The 23,540-nt window shown below is 43.6% G+C and overlaps 1 protein-coding gene across 4 annotated transcripts in view; it reads right to left on the bottom strand.

Moving 5' to 3' along the window:
• ARHGAP21 (Rho GTPase activating protein 21) overlaps positions 1 to 8,130 on the bottom strand; it is a 129,737-nt gene extending 121,607 nt beyond the window's left edge. For 2 of the 4 annotated variants that reach the window (XM_081228983.1, XM_081228980.1), the window contains exons 1-2: positions 8,010 to 8,130; positions 6,202 to 6,637 (exon numbers count right to left, since the gene is read on the bottom strand). In XM_081228983.1, the coding sequence (XP_081085109.1) occupies positions 6,202 to 6,282 (81 nt within the window). In that variant the 5' untranslated portion in view covers positions 6,283 to 6,637; positions 8,010 to 8,130. Of the gene's footprint in view, positions 1 to 6,201; positions 6,638 to 7,586; positions 7,608 to 8,009 lie in introns of those variants that run through there. The other 2 variants (XM_081228982.1, XM_081228981.1) reach the window with 2 other exon arrangements.
• Positions 8,131 to 23,540: the final 15,410 nt, after the last annotated feature.

Raw genomic sequence — 23,540 nt, 5'->3', positions numbered from 1 at the left:
AATTAAACAAAAAAAGAGAAAATACAAAAGTAATATAATTCTGGTATTCTCCCCATCCAGAATTAACAACTGTTAACATTTTGCCATAGTCAATGTTGTGATCATTTTTTAACTTACAGCGAAATATTCATGACATTAAAAAAATTAAAAACATAAGGAAGATTCCTATACTGGCCAATTGTTTTAAGAAAGAAAACATCAGACGTACAGTTGGCCCACTGTATCTAAAGGTACTGCACCTGTGCATCCAACCAATGAAGGATCAAAAATATTTGGAAAAAAGTTTTCCAGAAAGTTCCAAAAAGCAAAACTTGAATTTGCTGCACACTAGCATACCACTTACATTGTATTAGGTGTTATAAGTAATCAAGAGATGATTTAAAGTATAAGGGAGGATGCGTAAGGGTATATGCAAATACTACCCCATTTTATATAAGGGACTTGAGCATCTGAGGATTCTGGCATCCATTGGGTGGGAGTTCCTGGAACCAATGCCCTGTGGATCCTGAGGGATGACCCTATTACCTTCCCATAGTTTCGCCACCAGTTTGATTCCCCTCCCCTAGTCTGTTCATTACCATTATCTCACCTTAGCACAAAGTATTTCATACATTTGTACTACACACTGCCTTGGTCACTGTTACTTGTTTACCAGCTTCCCAAAAGGTAAGAAGGATGCAAAGAAAAATGTGAACAGCCATCCCAATGGAAATGGAGGTCTAAAGAAGAACCTACAATTCACACTACACATCGTTATATAATCTAAATTACCTAGATGCAAACTCAAGAACATTTTGGAAATTTTCCTTAGGTCTTCCTTCCTTCATTCATTCATTCGAAAAAAATATCTGAGGGCCTACCATGTGCTAGACTCCCTTCCAGACACAAGAAATACCAGGTGAACAAAACAAACTGTACTCTTAACACTTACGTACATCATCTGTCCAAATCAATAAGCAAAATCAAATGGAGAAGCACGTCAGATGGAGAGTAAGTGACAGGGAAAAAATGAAGTGAGGAAGGAGGGCAGGTTGTGTCCTGGGGAGCAGGGGAGGGAAGATCCTCCCAGAAGGTGACTTCTAAGAAAATCTGGAGGAGACAAGAAGCGGGCCCTGCAGACACCTGGGGGACAGTGTCCCAAGGAGATGGTACGCAGCGGGAAGGCTCTGGGGCATGCTGTGTCCGCAGGAGCGGGGAGCGCCCGGGAGGCTGTCCAGGGGTCTGCAGGCACTCTGAGAACTTTGGCCTTTCATCCTGAAGGAGAGGAGAAGCCAGTAGAGGAGCCGAAGCAAAAGCAGTGCCAGGACCTGACTTCTAAAAGGTCCACCGGGATGACTGTGGGGACAGACTGCAGGCTGGCAAGGGCTAAGCTGAGAGGCTGGTGACCAGATTTGCAGGTGATGCACGAGAGAGAGAAAAAGAGGGATCAAAGATCACTCCCAAGACGCGAGTGGAGGTTCTGAGCGGGCAGGTCAGCTAGATGTGAGCATCTGAATTCAAGGGAGAGGTCAGAGTGGAGAGAGACACACACACACAAGTACATGTGTACATGTGCATATATATGAATGATCCGTTTATACCTGATATTTAAAACCATGAAACTGAGTCTGGAGAGAAGAAAAGAGGGTCAAATGGAGCCCTGAGGTACAGGAAGACTTCGTAGGTCAAGAGGCTGAGGAAACTTCCAAGGCTGAGAAGGAGGGGACAGTGCGGCAGGAGGACCATCAAGACGGTACAGTGTGCTGGGATCTAAATGAACGGTTAACAGAAAACTAAAGCCTTTCCGCTATGTTTACTGGCTATTTTGACATATATTTATTGAGCACCTACTATGCGCCACTCACTGTAGAGACAAACATGGTCCCCGTTTTCATGGGACTTGCAATCCAGGGGAATACAGATAAATAAACTAGTAAGTGCTCTTCCTGATAAAGTACAGGGAGGGTGTCTGAGGGTAAGGCAGCAGGGCCAGTGAATCCAGTCTTGGAAGGTCAGGGAACGCTTTCCTGAGTGATGTGGAAGAAAAGACCAGAATGATAGTAAAAGTCAGCCAGGGAGGGGTGGAAGTGGAGGAGGGGAGAATGGAAGGAAGGCTGGGAGAAAACAGGAGTTATAAGGACCTGAAGTAAAGAGAGAGACATTGTGATGCCCTCGGGTTGGGGGGGGTTTGGTAGTGACAGTACAGGAAGTACAGAGAGAGGTCACAGATGCGATAGGAGAAGGGCGGGCCAGAAGTCCTCGCAGACTTCTCTCAGGAGTTTGAGCCTTATTCCGAAGGCAATGGGAAGCCAGAAAACTGTTTTAGGCCAGGGAATGCAATGATCAGCTTTCTATTTCAGGAGGAGCGCTCTGGTTACGGCAGATCGGAGAGCTGGAAGGGGGCAAGGCTGGGAGCCTGGGACGCTAGTTAGGAATCCTGGTCCGTGATTCATCGCTGAGATGCAGCTAATCTGAACTCAGGGAGTGGCAGTGGGGTTCAGAATGTAGGCCTTTGACAGGAGGAAGAAGGAGAGAGAGGGGTCGAGGATTGTAGCCTGGTTTTTGACTTGGACAGATAGGTACCTAGCAGTGCTACTCACTAAAAGAAGGAAGTGTCAGGGGGAGGGCAGGTTGGTGGTCAGGGTAGAGAATCTGCTGAGTTTGAAGAGCCTGTAGATTATCCAAAAAAAAAAAAAAAACTGTATGGTAAATAGGCGATTGGCTATCTAGGTCTAGAGAGCGGCCATAAAATCTGAGATACAGTTGTAAATTAGGAATCACGGGCACGTAGATTAAAGCCCTGGGAGGGTGTAAAATGAAACCTAGGGAGTGAGAAGAGTAGAGGAATGGAAAGGCCTGGCTCCTTAAAAACCAAAAAGAAAGAGGCAGCAGAGGAATAAGACGCCTAAAGAGAGAGAGAGAAAGAGAGACGGAGGGAGAGAGAGCCTGAGAAGGAACAAGGAAGTCTGGGATAAAAGCAAAGTGTACAGTATTCCAGAAAGAAGAGCAAAAGTATGAATTTTTACGTGAATGAATTCACGCACAGAAAATGTCTCATTTTATTATTTACACTGTTCCAAAATCAACTAACAAATATTTTTCATCAGCTTATAGTACATTTTAGTCACAGCATCATTTTAGCCTCGGTGAAGAAGCAAAACATAAAATGAACTAAGTTAATTAGCATGAGTAAATAGGTTTGTTCTAATAGTAGACAGTGAAAGTGCTAAACACGTGTACAATCCTGTGGACTAGAGAGTAAAAATGAAATAAATGTTAGAAGTGGGAAAAATAATGTGGCCTAGAAAGCTTTGAAGAAAGAGAGAGAGAGAGAGAAAGAAAGAAACAGCGAGCAAGTAGAACCATAAAGAAGAAACACTATATGATGTGAAAAGGGGTGAAAATACCACAGAGGACTCAGAGTCTATACAAAGTGATTTTGTGAGCAAAGTTATGCAAGGCTAGGTGTCACAGATCAGCCTGTACACATGCATGCATAACACACACACACACACCCCAAAAAAACACTTATCTGGCTTAGTGAGTGAAACCAATTTTCAAAAATACATATTTAGATGTGAAAAATATATCATTTTGTGTGAACACAACTATGCTATCCTTACTGTATAATGTCAAGATATATTTTACTAAAGTGTCACAATTCTTTATTTGAAGAGGATTGTTTGTTATTTGTTAGTTTTTGACCCTTCCAATATAGTCTTGGGAGGTGGTGCCTACATTTATTCATATAGCAACACAATTAGATTCTAACACTTAATATAAACAAGAAATTTCTGATTGTTTTCAACAAAACAATAGACCTTATTCACAGCAGGTGGAATTAGCCAATTAGATAAGGCATAAAACAGGGACTCCTTTAATTCACTACATTGATTTCTTCTGTGCTACAAAGTTAGTTTTGGCTAATACCATTAATATTAAGATATGTACTATCGTTTCTTGGGTAGGTAAAAGCACACACAAATTTATTATTCAAATACAGATTTAGGAACATAGCAATCGGTTTTTTGTTTGTTAGTTTTTTAGCTATTGGTTTTTAAAATTTTTAAAAGAATGTCAGTGTTACTCTAGAATATAATTCTTCTAATAAAATTAAGCACAAAAATTGAGTGCAGTATTCAAAGACTTAAATATCTGTCAACCCAAAATTGATACCCGAAGTATTCCAGTGGCAACTCCTTTTATCACTAATAAATATTCACAAGATTTAATGTGCATCAGAAGCATCAATACGAGACAACTAAACAGAGCCAGTAAATACAAGTTCCCCTCACTCTTCACCCTGAGATTTTTAAATGTTTTCTGACAGCATATAGCCCCTTTATTTCTACTTCCACATAGAATCTAAGCAAACTATCTGCCTATTTTTTAAAAAGCCAAGCAACACCACAGTTTATTACCAAACCCAACTACTGTATATAGTCTCTAAATGAGCAAAATACAGACAATACAGTGTTTTCTTGGCTCCCAAACTAGAAATACTACAGCTATGCCAGCAGTAAGGTCCAAATGAAAGCAAATTTCACAGCCCTTAAAAAAAATACATAATTGTCATTGTTAATAAAAGCCAAGTTTGCAACTGGAAACACTGCCTTCTAGCCAAGGACAAGATGTGTCTATTATAAATTCTTGGTTTCCGGGATATCCCTTAAATGACCCCCCCCCCAAAAAAAAGTCAAATAACATTAGTTCTTGCAAATACAATGCAAATAGCATGTTAATTAAGGTATTCACAAGTCAATGACAAATAAGGCTTTAAGACCACAGTACCTATCATTATGGAACTACAATACACATTAAGCAATCACTAAGTTGTAGGTAGGCCTTCCAAAAGGAGTTATTATGGTTCACCATGATCAGAGAATTGTGGTGTTATACTTAATCACGTTTTTACCTGCAAGCAGGTGTTCATAGGTGTCAAAAAGTAAAACACTGTTTCTAACTGTAAACCTATAGTTCTAATAAACTGTACAGTAATGGCACACTGTACCTACCTCACTGATTTCTGCATCAACTTTCTAATGCAGTATGAAGTAAGCTGCATGAAGCAAGTTCCTCTGCCTGCTTTATGAACAAAAACTTAACTTCTGACTCATTTTCATTAAGATGCCAAAAATCACACACTGAGAACTAGACCCTGTTTCAATGACCATTAAGTTAAAATGTAACACAAGCACAAAATAAACAATGAGAGAGACGGCTCATTGGGGGATGTTACTGTTATCTAAAGTAACCTTCAACCTTTCCTTACAAATGTAGGCAGCTCAAAAGCAAAATTTAAGGAAAAGAGTATTCAGCATGTTTAGCAAGCAAATTACAGAAACCATCCATAACAAAGTAAACACAAAGGAGCCATTATAGAATTAAACTCCAAATATAAGGAGGAAAAAAGACAGAAGAGGCGACAGGGCATAGGGGTGCCACAGATCAATGGAGTTTCTATTTCTCTCCTGCTCGCTCAAACAATTTCAGAAAGCCTGGCGGAAAATCTTCTGGGCCCTTCCAAAGATGCTGGTCTGAAGGCAGAGTCACCCACCTGACAGTTCAGGCTGACACTCACCAGACTTTTGAGCAGTGAAAGGAAGGGAATAAATAAAAGAAAAGGAAAGGCAAGACATTTTTAAGGGAGTTGGAATTACAGCTCCATTAAGCAGTCTTCCAAGGCTGTGCCTAAACTAAACTGTCCACGGGAAAAGACTTGTTTCTCTACCCAAAGCAGACATCCACAGCAACAGCACCAGTGTCGGAGAGAGATGGTGGTCCAGGAGCAGCAAGCATTCCAGACAGATGCCCTCTCTCCACCTCCAGAGCAAACCTTGGATACACACACGAAAGGTACAAAGCACCCCCTAACCAGCCCAGCTCCAAAAATACCGGAGAATGGGAACTGTAGGAAAACAGAAGCTTGCAGTATTGCCAGCCACCTAAAAAGGGAGAATTCCGTGCCCTGAGATGACCAAGATGGGGACATTTCAAAGTAAGTAAGGAAAACGTCCTTGCAGAAGAATCACTGGAAGTTCCTCGAAACAAAAATGGGCAAGGCTTCATCTCCCTACCGGTCAAGCTGGGGCACTCCCACCATTCAGTCCAAAGCCCCAAAAACCTCTTCTTAGGCCCGGTGGCAACTGACCCCCCACTGGCAGGACACCTCACAGACACAGGTCACTGCGGGCTACACGGGGACGCTGCCGCTGCGCTTACCTCACAGGTGGGGGACCCGCAGGCCTTGAGCTTGTTGTCACCATCTCCCTCCGGCAGACCAGTCCGACGTGTGGCCATCATTTCATTTCAAATTACAAAGAAGGGACCAACCCATGGGAGTCCACATTGGGGGGGAAATACCACCAGACACCCAAAGGGTAAGAATTCCACACGAGGCTCCTAGAAGGTGCAGTGCCGGTGAGACAATTAAAGCGCCAGGGAATGAAGGTTTTGATGAAGCGCCTTCGAAATGCCCTGATGATTACTTCTTCGGACTTCAACTGATTTCACCGTCTTCGTCCATTTCTCCAGACATAAAAAACAAAGAAGAGAGGTCTCCTCGGCGGCTAGAAAGCGGTCCCCTTCTTCCTAGCGCTCCTCCCAAGTCCAAGAGCAAGGCGAGCGCGTCGTGAAGGCTCTCCCAAGTAGATCTTTCCTAGAAGAGGGAAAAGTTAAAGAGCATGAACTTTCTCCATACACCGACCTTAGGCTTGTTCACATGCCTACCCCAAGCTCGCCTTTCCAACACATGGAAAGATAATTCGGTCCATGCTGATGAAGTATGAAAGATGAAAGAATCTTCCCATACAAAAAGAGAAAGAAAAAGGGGGGAAAATCCTATAAATCTGGGGAGGGGGGAAAGCGAAACATCAGAACTGCACGGTGGTTGCCTCAAACATGCCCAGCCGTTGTGCAGCCGTCAAGAAAAACCTTTCCCTTTTCAAGTGCATTTTAATTCATGTATTTTCTGGGCAGAGGAGAGGGAGTCTATGTTCTTCTCCATCACCCGGATAAGCAGACTTAAGGGAAGTTTGCTCCCCGCGGGACTAAAATGGGATAATCCTTTTTCAAAAGCCCTCCTTGCTCCCCGCCATCTCCCCAGCTCCCCAAAATAAAAACAAAAAGCCCTGCTCGGACGCGACCGGCGGCTCGGCCGGCGTCTCCAGGCGGCCTGGGGCACCCGGGGCGCCCGCCCTCCGCCCCGGCCCGCCGGTGTCCCCGAGGAGGCGGCTGTTTTCCTTGGCCCGCGGCGGGGCTGGGCGGCGACGGCGCGGGGTCGGGCGGGGAGGTGCGCGCGGCGGCAGGAGGGACTCCCTCTCCGGGGCATTATTCCGGAGTTACAGAAATGAAGCCGCAGCCCCGGCCACTTTTATTTAGTTGCCGCGCCCCAAACTACGCCTCGACACGGTCCTCCCCGTTCCCCGTGGCCACCTAGGGGGAAAAAAAATAGGAAAAAGAAAAACACCACCCACCGACCACTATTTCCTCCGCCCCTTCCAGAGGCGGGTCGGGGATCTCGATCTCCCGGGAAGGGCGGCCCAAATATGTACTTTCCAAAACGAACGGGGACACCCGGGGGAAAGGCCCAAAGCGAGGGGGCTCACCCTGCGCGCCCCGCCTGGCCCGGCTTCCGAGGCGCGGCGGCGAGCGGCGAGCGGCGGCGGGGACGCGGGCCGGGCGCCGGGCCCAGCCGGTACGCGCTAGGCCGCAGGCTCGGTTAATATTCATGAGCGGACGGGAGCCGCCCCTCCTCCACGGCCGGCCGGCGGGACCCCGGCGCCCGCCGCCGGCCTTTGTGCCCTTCCCTCCTCCCGCCGGCCTTCCCTCGCTCCGCACACGCGGGCGCGGCCCCTCCGCCCCCGCCGGGCGCCCGCCGCCGCTCCCTCCGGCCCCGCGCCAGCGCCGGGGCGGGCTGGCCCGGGGTGGCGGGAAGGGAGGGAGCCAGCGGCGAGCCCGGCTCTCCCTCTCCACCCGCCCGCCGGCCCTGCGCCCCGTCGGCCGAGGAGGAAAATAAAGCAGACACGCACCGGAGAAAGCGCGGCGAGTAGATCCGCACCGAGCCGACGGGCCCCCGGACGGCGCGCCCCTCACGCCCGGCGCGCACCGGACCGAGCGGGAGGACGAGCCGGCGCTGTCCTCCGCCGCCGCCGCGCTCCGAGGCCGCCGCCGCCCCCGGCCGGCCGCTCCCAGGCACCGCCGCGACCTGCCCCGGCCGGCCCCGGGCTCTCGGCCGCCGCGGGAGGGCGTGGGGCGGGGCGGCGGCCGCCGGACTCTCCCCTCGCCTCGCCGGGCCGGGCCGGGGCCGCGCTCGGGCGCCCGCGACCGCCAAGTGACAGAAGTGCCTCGTTCCGCTGCCGCGCCGAGCTGTTTCCCGGGGGCGGATTTCTCGCTTCTTCCTCCCTGGATCCACCTCCTCCCACTCCACCTCCTTCCCCTCCCCTCCCCAGGGGAGGCTCTGGGGCTGAATGTTTTCTGTCTTGAATAATATGGTCCCGGGAACCGACGCTGGAGAAGGGGGATTAGCCTGGGGCGGGGACGGGGGGGGGTGCTCGCCAACCCCCCCAATGTGTGTCGGGACCTACAAGCCCTCACCAACCCCCCCAACACCTCCCCAAAAACCAGACACACAAAACCCTCCCCGCCTTCTCCAGTCTCCCGAGCGCAGAGCGGCAGCGGCCAGGAACCCGGGCTTCCACTGGGGAAGGGACTAGATACTCAGCGTCAGGGCCGGGGAGGGGGTCGATCATACGGCTAGACTCGCAGAATTGGGTCCCAGACTGCGGGGGACACGCCCGGGTGAGTTTTTGACCCTTTTTGCAGCGGGAGGGGTGCGATGTGGGACTTCAAGGTAAGGGAGTGTCCTCTCACGCCCGACAGTAAGACAGCTTCTCATTTGGGGTGGGGGGGGGGGGTTGGGGAGAGGTCGCAGCCAAGCGCTGTTCATTCAATTCTTTGCCCTTTTTACATCTTCAGGGCAGCTGAACAATTCGGCGGGCTAGCGGAACTGAGGAAAAGTGGCGGCGCTTCTCTACACAGCAGGTCGCAGCAGCGCAGGGTCCTGGGCACAACCGCTGCCCCTCCCCGCCCGATTCCGGGGCTTCGCCCCAGACCCCCGGCGGCTCGCTCCGCCCCGCCGCGCCTCACAACATCTCCCGCTGCAAATGGCCCAATCGGAAGACGCGACGAGAGAACTCCAGCCAATCAGGGGCTGCTGACTCAGGCGTCCCTCCACCCTTTGCCCGCCCCCAGTAGGAAAGCCACCGCCCCTCGGGCTCCCCTTCCCACCCCGCCCCCCTCCGGGGAGGTGTCTCACAGCTCCTGTCCTCGCCGGGCTGGAGTGGAGGACCTCGCCGCGGTGGCGGGGTTTGTCACCTAGTCACCCTCATCCTCGCCTCCTCCCAGACACACCCCTCCTCCCTTTCCCAGTCCTCCTGCTGGTGCTGTTGAGGGTCATTTTTATCTTCGTGCCGGCGGGGGACTGCCAGCTATTGTGTCGGATCAGCTGCCACCGCCCTCCTAAGGGGAAAAATAAAAGAACAAACCCGAGAAGCTTTGGGGTTCTGCGTACCTTTTCCTTCCTTTCTTACCGCACTCTCCCCAGAAGATTTAGAGACACCTCCCTGCTCCACCCACCCCGGCCTCCACACCCAGCTCTCCGTCCGCTGCCTCGGGTCCTGTTTTTCGGTTGTTGTTGAGAAAAAAAAAAAAAAAAAAAACCACTCCCTGGAGCCTGAATACCTGTGCTGTAGTTTTTAGATCTGCCTAGGAGTGGAAGGTGCCGAACATCTAGAATATACAACTAAGTCCTCCGCCTCGATTAGGGGAACGACTCTGACTAGATCATTTTTATGTGGCCACGAAATTTGCATGTTCTTGACAGCCCCTGACAAAACTAGTCAGCCAATAACAAAGGGGAAAAAAAAGAATAAAACAGAAGGAATTCCTGCCAGTCAGTCGGTAATTTACTGAATAGCCCACTAGGCTATCCAGTTCTGGATGCGATAGGGTAAATGAACTAGAAGTGAATAGAAATGCAGGGTTCAAGTAGTGTACCTCTAGTGGGCTTATAGAATATGTCCAGAAAGGAAAAACAATTTTAAGCACAAAACAGCTCCTTACAAATGCAAATGCACGTGCATGGCATAAACTGAGTACCTCACAGCTGAGGACGTCTAGGGTTAAGGTTTTTGTCATGGAAATTTTTAGAAATGTTGATTTTGAAAAAGGCTTTCAGTTTGGTAAAGGAGACTAAATGTTGGCCATGGAAGGAGATATGAAAAGGAGGTAAAACACATTTTAGGAATTGTGGGAAACTAATGTAACCTAGAAAGACATTTCTGTAAGAGGTAAAAGCAGAAGGACCAGGATTACAGTCTAGCTTCAACATTTACCGGGTGACCTAGGGTAAATTTTTACTTCTGTGTATAAGTACTAGAGCTATCAAGTAATAGTAGTGACTACAGTCTATAACAGCACTGCCTGCCTGCTGAGTATTGCAGAGCTTTACACACAATTTAATGAGACAGGTACACTGCACAGCCAGGATTCAAGCGCAGGGGGTAGGGTCCAGAGTCCATACTTCCCTCCACAACACTATCCTACCTCTAACGCAGTTTTTAATCATAACAACAACAAAAGCTAACATTTACTTAGCTTTTCCTGGCTTTTCCTCTACTGATGATTGTGCTTTGTGGGTAACTGATTTAATCCTACCTCTGGGATCGGTAAGATTATGGTGTTCGAAAACTTAGGATTGTTTTTAAGAACCATTATAACTTGCTACCATATGTATCTTACGTGTATTAGGCTATCTGGATGCAGAAGAGCAAAAGCACATAACTAAGATTTAGGAAACCTGAGTCCTAGTCCTCTCCTGGGACTTCCAAGTATGACAGAACCTTCCCTCTCTTGCTGGGATGTTGAGAGCATCAAATAAGACAATAGATGTAAATATTATTCCTATTAAAGTATTATTATGAAGGAGAGGTTTGTCCTGTTTTTCCAACAGGAGCCCTATGCTTCTATAACATTTCATTGGTATTTATTAGGAACATATTAACCAGTATAAAAAATTATGTCTATTCCTTTCTAAGGCATGAGCAGTAACAATACTTTAATAGCTGCTTGAGCTCTCATTTAGACGCATTCTGAGTAGACCCAAGTGGATGCCCTCTAGGCATCTGGGAAGTGGCAGCCACCCCTCCTCATTCTCCGTTCCAAAGGCTGACGTTATAATTGGTGGAGGATGCAAATCAAACCTTTGGCGTTGTCTTCAGCTGCCCGTCTTGGGTGTTTCACTCATTAACACCTCCACCAGAGGGAGGGCAGGAGAAAGGAAAACCAGCCAAACCTAACTCCTGTGGCTACTTATTAACCATTCCAGTGAGAAATCTGGTGAAACAGTAGGTTTGGGGATCACTGTAAATGAACAGATATGGAATTAACCATGGGTTTCGCAGTTGATATCTTGGTAGTATTCTTTATCCCAAATATCGTGGATAAGCAAGAGCTCACAGTAATTCTAGCTTTGTTTACTTTGAAAGGCTGATATTGTCCTCTTTTGAGCATAGGTAATAAATGTATGGATTCTTAGAATCTAACTTCTGAGAGTTTTCCTTGAAACAGTCTCAGAAATTACTACAGCTATATTAGTAACAACTATAAGACAACCTTGCCCACTATAATTCTTGCAATGTAGGTGAGACATTCTTAAAGATGGGAACTATAACCTTAAAATGTTCAGTTTTGACTTTGTTAATGACACAGTAATATTGTTTTGGTGAACCATTATCAAGGAAACATGTCAAAGCCAGAAATAGAACCAAAATGCCCTAGTCCCTGGTCTCATGTCATTCTGTAATAATCTATGGATGATTTCTACTCTCAATATAGAAGTTGGCAATTCTAAGAGGCACAAGTGTTTGCCAGCGAATTCCACAGATGAAATGTGTAATTTGCGATGGAGCATTAGCCTAACTATATGTCTGAGGCAGTTAAGACCAATGGCCCTCAGAGGAGTAAGGCTTTTCTTGGTTTTAGGACTCTACTGTAGATTTCATTTCTTATTCATACAAGAGTAAAAAGACACATTATCTACTAATATTTCTTTGAAAAAGACTTTCTTGTTGAATTGAATAACCAGAGAAATCTCATCTCTCTGGCAAGGCATTAAACTATTGTACTCAAGTGAAACGAGTGATTTTCTAAAATAAATAATTTCTAGGGAAGTCCCTGGTGGTCCAGTGGTTAGGACTTGGCGCTTTCACTGTCAGGGGCCCAGATTCAATCCCTGGTCCAGGAACTAAGATCCTGCAAGATGCGCCATGGCCAATAATAATAATAATTTCTAAGATTCTTCTTCCTTCATCACCTCTTTTTAATTAATAATGTAAACGATTTACTAATTTAATTCTCTGCATCTGCCAAATATATGATTTAGTATTTCTGTCCACATGATTACTATCTTCGATTATTAATTTCTAATCTACAGGGTATTGATGCTGTTTTATTCCAAGTCTATAGTGCCTAGCAAGTACCACACACAATAGATACACTTGAATAATTTCTCTGCCCTCCACTTAACCTGGTCTTTCCTTTCTCTGGACTAGTACTCTGCTTGAATGTTTCTTTTTAGTTTGTTTGTTTGTTGCTATTAATTGGTTACTTGATCAAAAACAATTTTATATTATTATTTACCTGATTATCATCTCCTTTTCTATCTAGATTAGAAACTTCTCTAGGGCAGATTCCTAGGGCATTTAGTTCTTTTTCAGACCTCCATAATACCTACCACAGCTTTTACACATTTCACTAGAAAATTATTCAAGAAAAGAATGATGATTATATCACTATTACTGATAAATATTTATACCTCAAGAAATTCCTGGCTGTCCGACAGCTCTCTGGGTTGCTGGAAGATATATGTATATGTCTGTGTGCATATGCCTAAAAGGGAAAGTGTAAATTACAAGAGGTGTCCACACAGAGGACACTTGATGTGGGCCTCAATTTCCAGAAATGCCACATTTTATCTCTTTACCTACCTCCACCTCTGGTGACTGAGCTGTTTTTTGGCCACACTACCATGCCAAAAACATAGCAATTGAATTTTGACTATAATTACAAAGCCCATAGTTTAACCATAATCATGTAGCAAACATTTTCTTCTGGATTCAAATTGTCTTTCAGCACCAGCACCTCCATAATTAAAATTGAGTGGTATGGTGTTCATATTCATCAGCATTATTAAGAGTTTATTTATATATTTTGAGAAAAAGAAAGAATAAAAATGTACACATTTTTCTTTTATCATAAGAATCGTGACTTCCATTTATAAGCATTCCAATTTTCCTTAAAAATATGAGGCCAGTTTTTTAAAGGTTTCCACCCACCCAACTAAATATGAGCTGAAACATCCTGTGAAAATACTGTGCAATCTGGGTAGAAACCCAGATTCAAACTGGAGAACTGAAATGTCTTCATCATCTTGGAATAGAACACTAAATTCCAACCATTCCAACTAGGAAATTGTGCTAGCAATTGATTTTGATATTACAGGCCTAATCCAGAGCAACCAAATCTTTTTCATCAGAATGAAAAAAATATCTTAGCCTTCCCTTTCATCTTTCAAGGCAGAAGTAGGAGAGACATCAAAAGACCTCTCCACTCCTTGATTCATTGCCTGCATTCTCTTCTTTTTTTATTTATTTATTTTCTTTATTTTTTTTGGCTGTGTCAGGTCTTAGTTGCAGCATGCGGGATCTTTCATTGCAGCGCATGGGCTTCTCTCTAGTTGTGTCCTGAGGATTTTCTCTCTCTAGTTGTGTCACATGGGCTCTGTAGTTTGTGGCATGCGGGCTCCCTCACTGAGGCGCACGGGCTTAGTTGCCCTGTGGCATGTGGGATGCAGGATGTTAGTTCCCCGACCAGGGATCGAATCCATGTCCCCTGCATTGGAAGGTGGATTCTTTACCACTGGACCACCAGGGAAATCCCGACTGCATACTCTTCTAATCCAAAAGTCAACTAACCAAGGGTTCTACCTTCAGATAGGAAAGGTTTGCAGGATAATATGTGGCAGTTCACATCTGGGCTTCAGTAGGATAGATGCAGGTTTGCATAACTTTTCTCCCAAAAGATTTTTTCAATTACGTTTTAACTTTTAAAAATTGCAACACAGAAAGAAAAAAGTAGATATTGCAACTAGGAGAGAGCCCAATCTTGTGTCACATCCTATGAACCCACCCTCTCGCCCTCTTCCAGCCTCCTACTGTGGCTCTTCGTTGGCTGGATCCACTCAAAGATAATTCATTAGCTGTGTCTTTATATACATAGAAAATCTAGATAGCAAATCTGATCACAGATGGATGGAAAGAAAATAAAAAGATTGATGTAAACGTTTTAATTTGGAGAGGAAAAGGGGAAGATGAAATAAAGAAGCATATTATTCTAAAGTGAAAGAAAAGATGTATTATAGAAGACAACTCACCACAGTAAACAGAAGAAAAATAGAGGCAAATGTTTTCCACCCAGTAAACAGAAGAAAAATAGAGACAAATGTTTTCCACCCTGAAGGAAATCAAATACGTCAAAAGTGAAATGATAAGACGGGACGCCCCTGGTGGCGTAGTGATTAAGAACCCGTCTGCCAATGCAGGAGACATGAGCTCGATCCCTAGTCCGGGAAGATCCCACATGCCACGGAGCAACTAAGCCCATGCACCACAACTACTCAGCCTGCGTGCCACAGCTACTGAAGCCCGTGTGCCTGGAGCCCGTGCTCCACAACAAGAGAAGCCGCCGTGATGAGAAGTCCGCGCAGCACAACGAAGAGTAGCCCCCGCTCACCACAACTAGAGAAAGGCCATGTGCAGCAACAAAGATCCAATGCAGCCAAAAATAAATAAATAAATAAATACATTTATTTAAAAAAAGAAGTGAAATGATATGACAATGAATGAGATCTAAAAGGAGACGGAAGAGCTAAGGGAAAATACTGAGAGGGGGAAAAAATCATACCACTGCAGAAGTAATAACTGAATTATAAGGAATAAGAAGAAACATCTGGCAGAAAATAGTGGGGTATATGACAGGCTTTTAAAAAGCATTTCAAATACAAAGGAAAAGGACAAAGAGGTTAAAGTGATTAGACAGGAGATGAAAAATATGGAGGACAAGTAACCAAAATCCAATTTAGAGAAATTGATGCCTCTGACATATTTAGAATTAATGAAACTAGAAAAATTATTAAAAGATGTAAAATGTCCTCCTATATCTGTTCTCTCCTTCCATAAAAATAGCGTTTGAGCTGGCCACATGGTGAATAAGCTAGACTTGATTTCACAGCCTTTCTTCTAACTAGGTGTGGCCCTAAGACTAAATTTTAGGCAATGAAATGTGAGCAGGAATGGGTGTCTGCCACGCTGGAGGTCTTCCTTAAAAGACTGAACCTGTGCCTTCCTAACCCTTTTCCCCCTTCATGATGGCTGGAAAAAAGGATTCCCAGATTTAGCAAATAAAAATAAAGAATGCCCAGTTCAGTTTGAATGTCAGATAAACAAAGAACACATTTTCAGTATATCTCAATTATTGTGTGTGATATACTTGTCCTAAAAAATTATTCATTGTTTATCTACAATTCAAAGTGAACTGGGTGTCCTATATTTTATCTGGGAATCTTCCTTTAGATACTGAGAATGGGAGCATCTCCTTTGACCCAGAGATGGAAGTCACCTGTGGAAGATGCCAGAGACATTGCCACAGGCCTGAATTGCCTACTTCTGGCTTGTTACCAGAAACAGACATAACCTTCCATGTAACCACTTCTATATATAAGAACCACTGTATTTTTAAGATCTTTTTGGTATAGGAGCTTAGCTTTTGTCTAAACTATATGTGAACACTATTTTGCAATGCCAAAGATTAAAAAGACTTACCATGTTTCAGGAATTATTAAAAGAGAATAATTACTTGGGGGAAGTTGTTAAAATTTGATTATTAAAAAAAAAAAGGAATCCTAAAAGTAAATCAAAGTGAATCACTTAAAGCAGGGGATGACAAACCATGGCCCACAGACCAAATCCAGTCTGCTGCCTGTTTTTCTAAACAAAGTTTTATGGGAATACAACCATGGTTATCTGTTTACTTGTCTACGGCTGCTTCAGCACTGTAATAGCAGAGGCAGGACACAGCAACAGAGACCATACTGCCTGCAAAGCCTAAAATATTTCCTTTCTGGCTCTCTCCGGTAATAGTGTGCTGACCTCTGGCCCAAAGGAAAAACATTATTAACCGCAGAACTCTTCTCAGTATGAATTGATATAAAAGAGTTTTGAAGAAAAAAAGGTGCCTTAAAGATGACACTATGTAGTCATCCACATCTAAAAGCCACAGAAAGACACTCTCAACTATGTAGATATTTGGGAAATGTATCACCTTTCCTCAAAACAATTATATGATACGACCGTATAATCCACTAAGACAGGGTTCAGAGTAAATATAAAAGGACTGAAACAACTGATTATATAGAATGTACACATTATACATCTTGAAAGAAAGGTCCTACAATGAAAAGTAATAATGCTGTCAGTATAATATATGAGAATCAAAATGAGGGTACAAAAAATTAGAGGTGGAAGGACAAAGAAAGGTGAAAAAGTGTTAATTGCAGTAATTTCCTCAGTGGTTATAGGGAGTTAGCATTCTCTAATAGTATTCTTCCGGTATCTAAGGCAGAAGTGTTGAGTGACTAAATAATTAGAAATAATGTGAAAAGACAAGCCACAGACTAGCAGAAGATGTATGTCATTGATATAACCCACCAAGGATTTATATCGACAGTTTATAAAGAGCCCCTATAAACCAATAAATACAATAGAAAAGATAAATATGGGGCTTCCCTGGTGGCACGGTGGTTGAGAGTCCGCCTGCCGATGCAGTGGACATAGGTTCGTGCCCCGGTCTGGGAGGATCCCACATGCCGCAGAGCGGCTGGGCCCGTGAGCCATGGCCGCTGAGCCTGCGCGTCCGGAGCCTGTGCTCCGCAACGGGAGAGGCCACTGCAGCGAGAGGCTCGCGTACCGCAAAGAAAAAAAAAACAAAAAAAACAGTACCATATCTGCCCACCCCACCCCAAGCCAAATGCTCTCTCCCCACCGCTTACACTTTATTTAATTTTTCAAAGCACTAACCCTAACCCTAATTGCCACCTGGTGCTTAATATTGTTATTTATTGCCCCTCTTCCCAGATTAGAATGTAAACCTCAGAAGAACAGGAAATAAGTCTCCTGTTTATTGCTAAATCCCTGTGCCTAGAACAGGCCTGGCATATACTGGACACCCAATAAAATATGTGCTGAAGAGTAAATGAAAACCACTTTGGCAAGCACATTTTAAAATATAATAGTGAGGAAAATTGAGGATGTACATACTCTATTCCAGACAAAATCTACTTCTGGATATCCACCCAGAGAAACTGTCCCTTTTATATCTAAGCAGAAGTATAAGTAACCCTTTCTAGAAAAGCAGAAATAATATGCTCTTCAGTAGGTAAACAAAAATCAGTTTTGTTTAAGTGATCCAAATCTATTTAGCAGGTAAAATACAAATATCAATTTATATCAAAAGAATTATGTTGAGTGAAAAGGCGAATTGTGATAAGATGAGCAATTTGTTGATGTAAATATTATATACATATGTATCCATATATGCAACATATATTGTTTATAATATACACATGTGAATGAAAAGTATAAAAATCATGGAATGATACACATCAACTTCAGGAGGGAAGGAGGAAGGAAAGAAAACAGGGATGGGGAAAGGGTTTAGCTGAAACATTTTGGGTCTTTAAAATAAAAAGCTCTGAAGACATATCATAAACATATTTTATCCCACGCACCTATGGTCACCTAGTCTATGACAAAGGAGGCAAGAATATACAATGGAGAAAAGGCAGCCTCTTCAATAAGTGGTGCTGGGAAAACTGGACACCTACATGTAAAAGAATGAAATTCGAACACTCCCTAACACCATACACAAAAATAAACTCAAAATGGATTAAAGGCCAGGTACTATAAAACCCTTAGAGGAAAACATAGGAAGCACACTCTTTGACATAGATCACAGCAAGATCTTTTTTGACCCACCTCCTAGAACAATAAAAATAAAAACAAAAATAGACAAATGGGACCTAATTAAACTTAAAAGCTTTTGCACAGCAAAGGAAACCATAAACAAGATGAAAAGACAACCCTCAGAATGGGAGAAAATATTTGCAAATGAAGCAATTGACAAAGGATTAATCTCCAAAATATATAAACAGCTCATGCAGCTCAATATCAAAGAAACAAACAACCCAATCAAAAAATGGGTGGAAGACCTAAATAGACATTTCTCCAAAGAAGATATATAGATGGCCAAGAGGCACATGAAAAGATGCTCAAGATCACTAATTATTAGAGAAATGCAAATCAAAACTACCATGAGGTATCACCATACACTGGTCATCATCAAAAAATCTGCAAACAACAAATGCTGGAGAGGGTGTGGTGAAAAGGGAACCCTCTTGCATTGTTGGTGGGAATGTAAATTGATACAGCCACTATGGAGAACAGTAGAGAGGTTCCTTAAAAAACTAAAAATAGAATTACCATATGACCCAGCAATCCCACCACTGGGAATATACCCTGAGAAAACCATAAGACACATGCACCCCATTGTTCATTGCAGCACTATTTACAATAGCCAGGACATGGAAACAACCTAAATGTCCATCAACAGATGAATGGATAAAGAAGACGTGGTACATATATACAATGGAATATAACTCAGCAATAAAAAGGGACAAAACTGGGTCATTTGTAGAGATGTGGATGGACCTGGAGTCTGTCATAGAGTGATGTAAGTCAGACAGAGAAAAACAAATATCGTATATTAATGCATATATGTGGAATCTAGAAAAATGGTACAGATGAACCTATTTGCAGGGCAGGAATAGAGACGCACACGTAGAGAACAGACATGTGGATACGGGGAGGGATGGGGAGGGCAGGATGAACTGGGAGATTAGGATTGACAAATATACACTACCATGTGTAAAACAGACAGCTAGTGGGAACCTGCTGTATAGCACAGGGCACTCAGCTTGGTGCTCTGTGATGACCTAGATGACCTAGATGGTGGGGTGGGGGTGGGAGGGAGGTCCAAGAGGGAGGGGATATATGTATACATATAGATGATTCACTTCATTGTACAGCACAAACTAACACAACATTGTAAAGCAACTATACTCCAATAAAAAAAGTAAAGTTAAAAAAATAACACATATATTTAGATATAATATAGTATGTAATACAATCTATCTATTTCCACTACATATATTAAAACCAGAAAATCTGAACAGCATTTGTCTTTGGGGTGAGGAACTGAGAATGGTGAAGGAGAGGAAAAAGCACCTTGATCACCATTTGGAGTTTTTTTCCTAAAATTATTTATGAGAAAGCATTACTTCCATTTTTTAAATGACAAATTTAAAATGCCTTTCTTCAGTCCTTGTTGGGGCAAACAGAGAGGAAAATAAAACACTGAGGACCTGAATAACATAATTAACAAGCTTGAAATTATACGTATCTATCAAACTCTCTCTCTAAAAGTAAAAGACTACTTTCTCTCAAGGCTCCCATGAAACCACGATAAGAATTGACCGTATGTCAAGCCATAGAAAAGATTTTGGTACATTCTACAAGGCAGAAATAGCATAAAATAGTTTTACCACATACAACACGAAATTGGTTTTTTTTTAAGTGGAGGCAAAGCCTTCAACCCTTGGGAATTATTCATGTGCTCCCCTAGACAACTCTTGTATTAATTACACAGGTGACCAAAATCCAAATGTCAGAGTACCAACAAAAGAAGGAAAATGAGAACCGTAGTTATCAAAGCCTGAGGAATGTGAGCGAAGGTGTACTTATAAGAACATTCATAACCTCATATATTTTCACTACCAAAATAGAAACAATGAAAATGATTTTTAGAAATCAAGAAATTAGAAGAAAAGTTAAACCTAAGGAAAGCAGAATGAGAGAATTAATAAAACACTGAATCAAATAATTGAAAAGCAAAAAGCAGTGCAAATTACAAATAAAAGCAATAACAAAAATAAATCATTTGATTATTTAAAAAGAGAAGAAAACATGAATACCTGGAAATAAGAACAGGAAAATAACCACAGAAATGGAGGAAATATAACAGAAGTAAAAGCAAGAGCTTGATAATATATCTGAAAACAGGGAAAATATAAAATTCCAAAAGTTGGGCTTCCCTGGTGGCGCAGTGGTTGAGAGTCCGCCTGCCGATGCAGGGGACACGGGTTCGTGCCCCGGTCTGGGAAGATCCCACATGCCGCGGAGCGGCTGGGCCCGTGAGCCATGGCTGCTGGGCCTGCGCGTCCGGAGCCTGTGCTCTGCAAGGGGAGAGGCCACAACAGTGAGAGGCCCGCCTACCGCAAAAAAAAAAAAAAAAAAAAAAATTCCAAAAGTTGACTGAAGACAAAGCCTACGTGGACTTCCTTCATGGCACAGTGGTTAAGAATCTGCCTGCCAATGCAGGGGACACGGGTTCGAGCCCTGGTCCTGGAAGATCCCACATGATGTGGGGCAACTAAGCCCATGTTCCACAACTACTGAGCCCGCATGCAACAACTACTGAAGCCCGTGTGCCTAGAGCCTATGCTCTGCAGCAAGAGAAGCCACCACAATGAGACGGCTGTGCACCGCAACGAAGAGTAGCCCCCGCTCACTGCAACTAGAGAAAGCACGCGCGCAGCAACCAAGAACCAACGCAGCCAAAAAAAAAAAAAAAAAAAAGACAAAGCCTATGTAAAGAAGACAATAACAATGGAAGAAATTAAGAAAGTTCTCAAAGAAATACCTTTTTTAAAAGTGCCATTGGGGCTTCCCTGCTGGCACAGTGGTCGAGAGTCCGCCTGCCGATGCAGGGGACACGGGTTCGTGCCCTGGTCCAGGAAGATCCCACATGCCGTGGAGCGGCTAGGCCCGTGAGCCATGGCCGCTGAGCCTGCGCGTCCGGAGCCTGTGCTCCGCAATGGGAGAGGCCACAACAGTGAGAGGTCCGCGTACCGCAAAAAAAAAAAAAAGCAAAAAAGTGCCATAAATAAAATGCTTTCCGGGATACAGAAATTTCTTGTACAGCTCTTTGAGGAAAAGATAATTCCTATGCAATTTAAATGGCTCTAGGGCATAAATAAAGAAGCAAAAAATTTTAAACAATTTTCTAAAGCCTGAATGATAAATATATGCTGGAAGAAGAAAGCCATGAGCCAATTTCAGATGCGAATAGTGATTTAAAAATTTTTTTTAAAATACTGGTATTAACTTTAAGCAAAATATTAAATAATATCCCATGATGGGCAGTAGGAGGGAGAGGTTCATTGAAAAAATGGAAATATTGTTAAAAATTAGGACATCTCCCCATTTTAATACATCAGGTTAGTTACAGTTGAACCATTCTGTACTCACTCGATAAAATTCCTTAAACTTCAGTTTCCAGGGAGATGGAGTAGACATACTTTTCCCTATTCCTCTTACTAAGTATAGTTAAAAACCTAGATATCTTATACCCCAAAGGTTTTTTTCTTTGCTCACTTCACATATCCATCATTAATCAGTTCTACATCATTTTCTCTGCATCTTCTTTTTTTTTGTTTTTTTGTTTTTTTGTTTTTTTGTTTTTGCAGTATGCGGGCCTCTCACTGTTGTGGCTTCTCCCGTTGTGGAGCACAGGCTCCAGACGCGCAGGCCCAGCGGCCATGGCTCACGGGCCCAGCCGCTCCACGGCATGTGGGATCCTCCCGGACCGGGGCATGAACCCGTGTCCCCTGCATCGGCAGGCGGATTCTCAACCACTGCACCACCAGGGAAGCCCTCTCTACTACATCTTGTTAACTCGAGAACGCAGTCTGATGGAACAGCCTTTACCTAAAATTTTCTGGTCTCATGGAAGAGGATAAAGCAAAATAAATTAGAGTGTTGGGAAGAATATTCACTATAAACTTTGATATATTTTCTTTCGGTAGTGTGGGTAGGATTAAAGGACAACATGGCTACTATCGTCTGCTTTTCATATTTTTGTAACATTACAGGATTTTGCAACAAATATGTATTAATTTTAAACTAATATTTGAGTTAAAAAGTGAAAAAGGAAAAAATCTGATTTCAATCTCTCTGCTTTAATTGAAACACATGCATTTTCCCCCCAGTCACTAGTGGACATGGAAAATAATGTGTGATCATTCATGTAACAATGCTTGAAAACATTTACTAAATAAATTTCTAGTTTTTAAAAACTAATCTTGCTTGAATCAAAAACACACCATTGAGTGAGAGGTTCTGTATATACTGCATCAAGCTGTAAGAAAATTCAAAGCCTAGTCAGAAAAGAAAGTACCCATGCATCAAACAACTTCAGAGCATGACCATATATGTGATACACTGCAGAATTTTATTAACCAGAACTGAAAACACAGAGACAGAAAAATGGTATTTCCTAGGGGATGTTATGACTTTTCCTCTGTGTGAAGAAAGGGAAGAGAGCCGGGGTGGTGGTCATAGAGCCGCCAGTTCTTCTGGCCATCGTAGAGTGGCTTCGTTCTGCGATCGGGCGAGAGTAAAATCCCAGTGGACCATTTTCAGTTTGGAGGATGTATGCTATGGGGCAATGGAAGACAGTGAAGTCATAGGAAAGAGAGTGAAGTCATGGGAAAAACAGAATGGTGATGAGGATGTGTATGGCTGAGAAAGACGAGACACTTTTAGCATATTTCCGTAAAAGTGAAGGAGGACTGTCTACAGAGGACAGCGGTGTTCCTTCTGTGTGGTGTTCTGTGTGAGACCCCATACTGTCCCCGTGAAGAAAGTCTTCTATAAAGAGTTATAGGTGCTTGTCCCAGAGATAAGGATCCTCCCTACTCCCATGCGATATCAATGCAGCAAGCCCTTGGCATCTTCAAGAGACACCTACTAATAGGTTAGCCAACCCCCAAATTCTCAGGAGTAACTCAAGGAACCACATGCACATACTGCCCTGACCTCTAGGGACTGACCGCAGATGGAGATGAGGGAAGGAGAATATATTTCTCTACAGCTCCCCTTCTCCTGAGACACTTAGAGAGAGCTTGTGCGTAGTTTAAAACAAAAACGAAAACGAAAACCGGTCATTTCAAAATCCAGGCAGTTGTCCTTTTAGCCAAGGGGTTGAGGACTGTATTGTTTGGAAAGACGTCGTAAGGGACCTCATGTCCTACTGGCATGGCTGGGAGGGAGAGAAAGAAAATAAGAGTATTGAACTTGCCCAGCGATATAATGTAGAATATGGTCTCTACTGTGAACAGGGCAGCTGTGCAGATTTTGTTGCTTCTAGGAAACTCTTTCTTTCCTTTAATGTGGACGTAGACAAGTCTGTCCCTGAGAATTGCTTGTCCTCAGGAGAAGAAAGTGTGAATGTGTGTGAGGGGGCGGAAGTGGGTGTGCCTGTGTAGGAGT

Source organism: Mesoplodon bidens (genome assembly GCF_964165515.1).
Source record: "Mesoplodon bidens genome assembly, chromosome: 3".
NCBI classification, from domain to species: domain Eukaryota; kingdom Metazoa; phylum Chordata; class Mammalia; order Artiodactyla; family Ziphiidae; genus Mesoplodon; species Mesoplodon bidens.
This window is presented reverse-complemented; position numbering and strand designations above follow the sequence as displayed.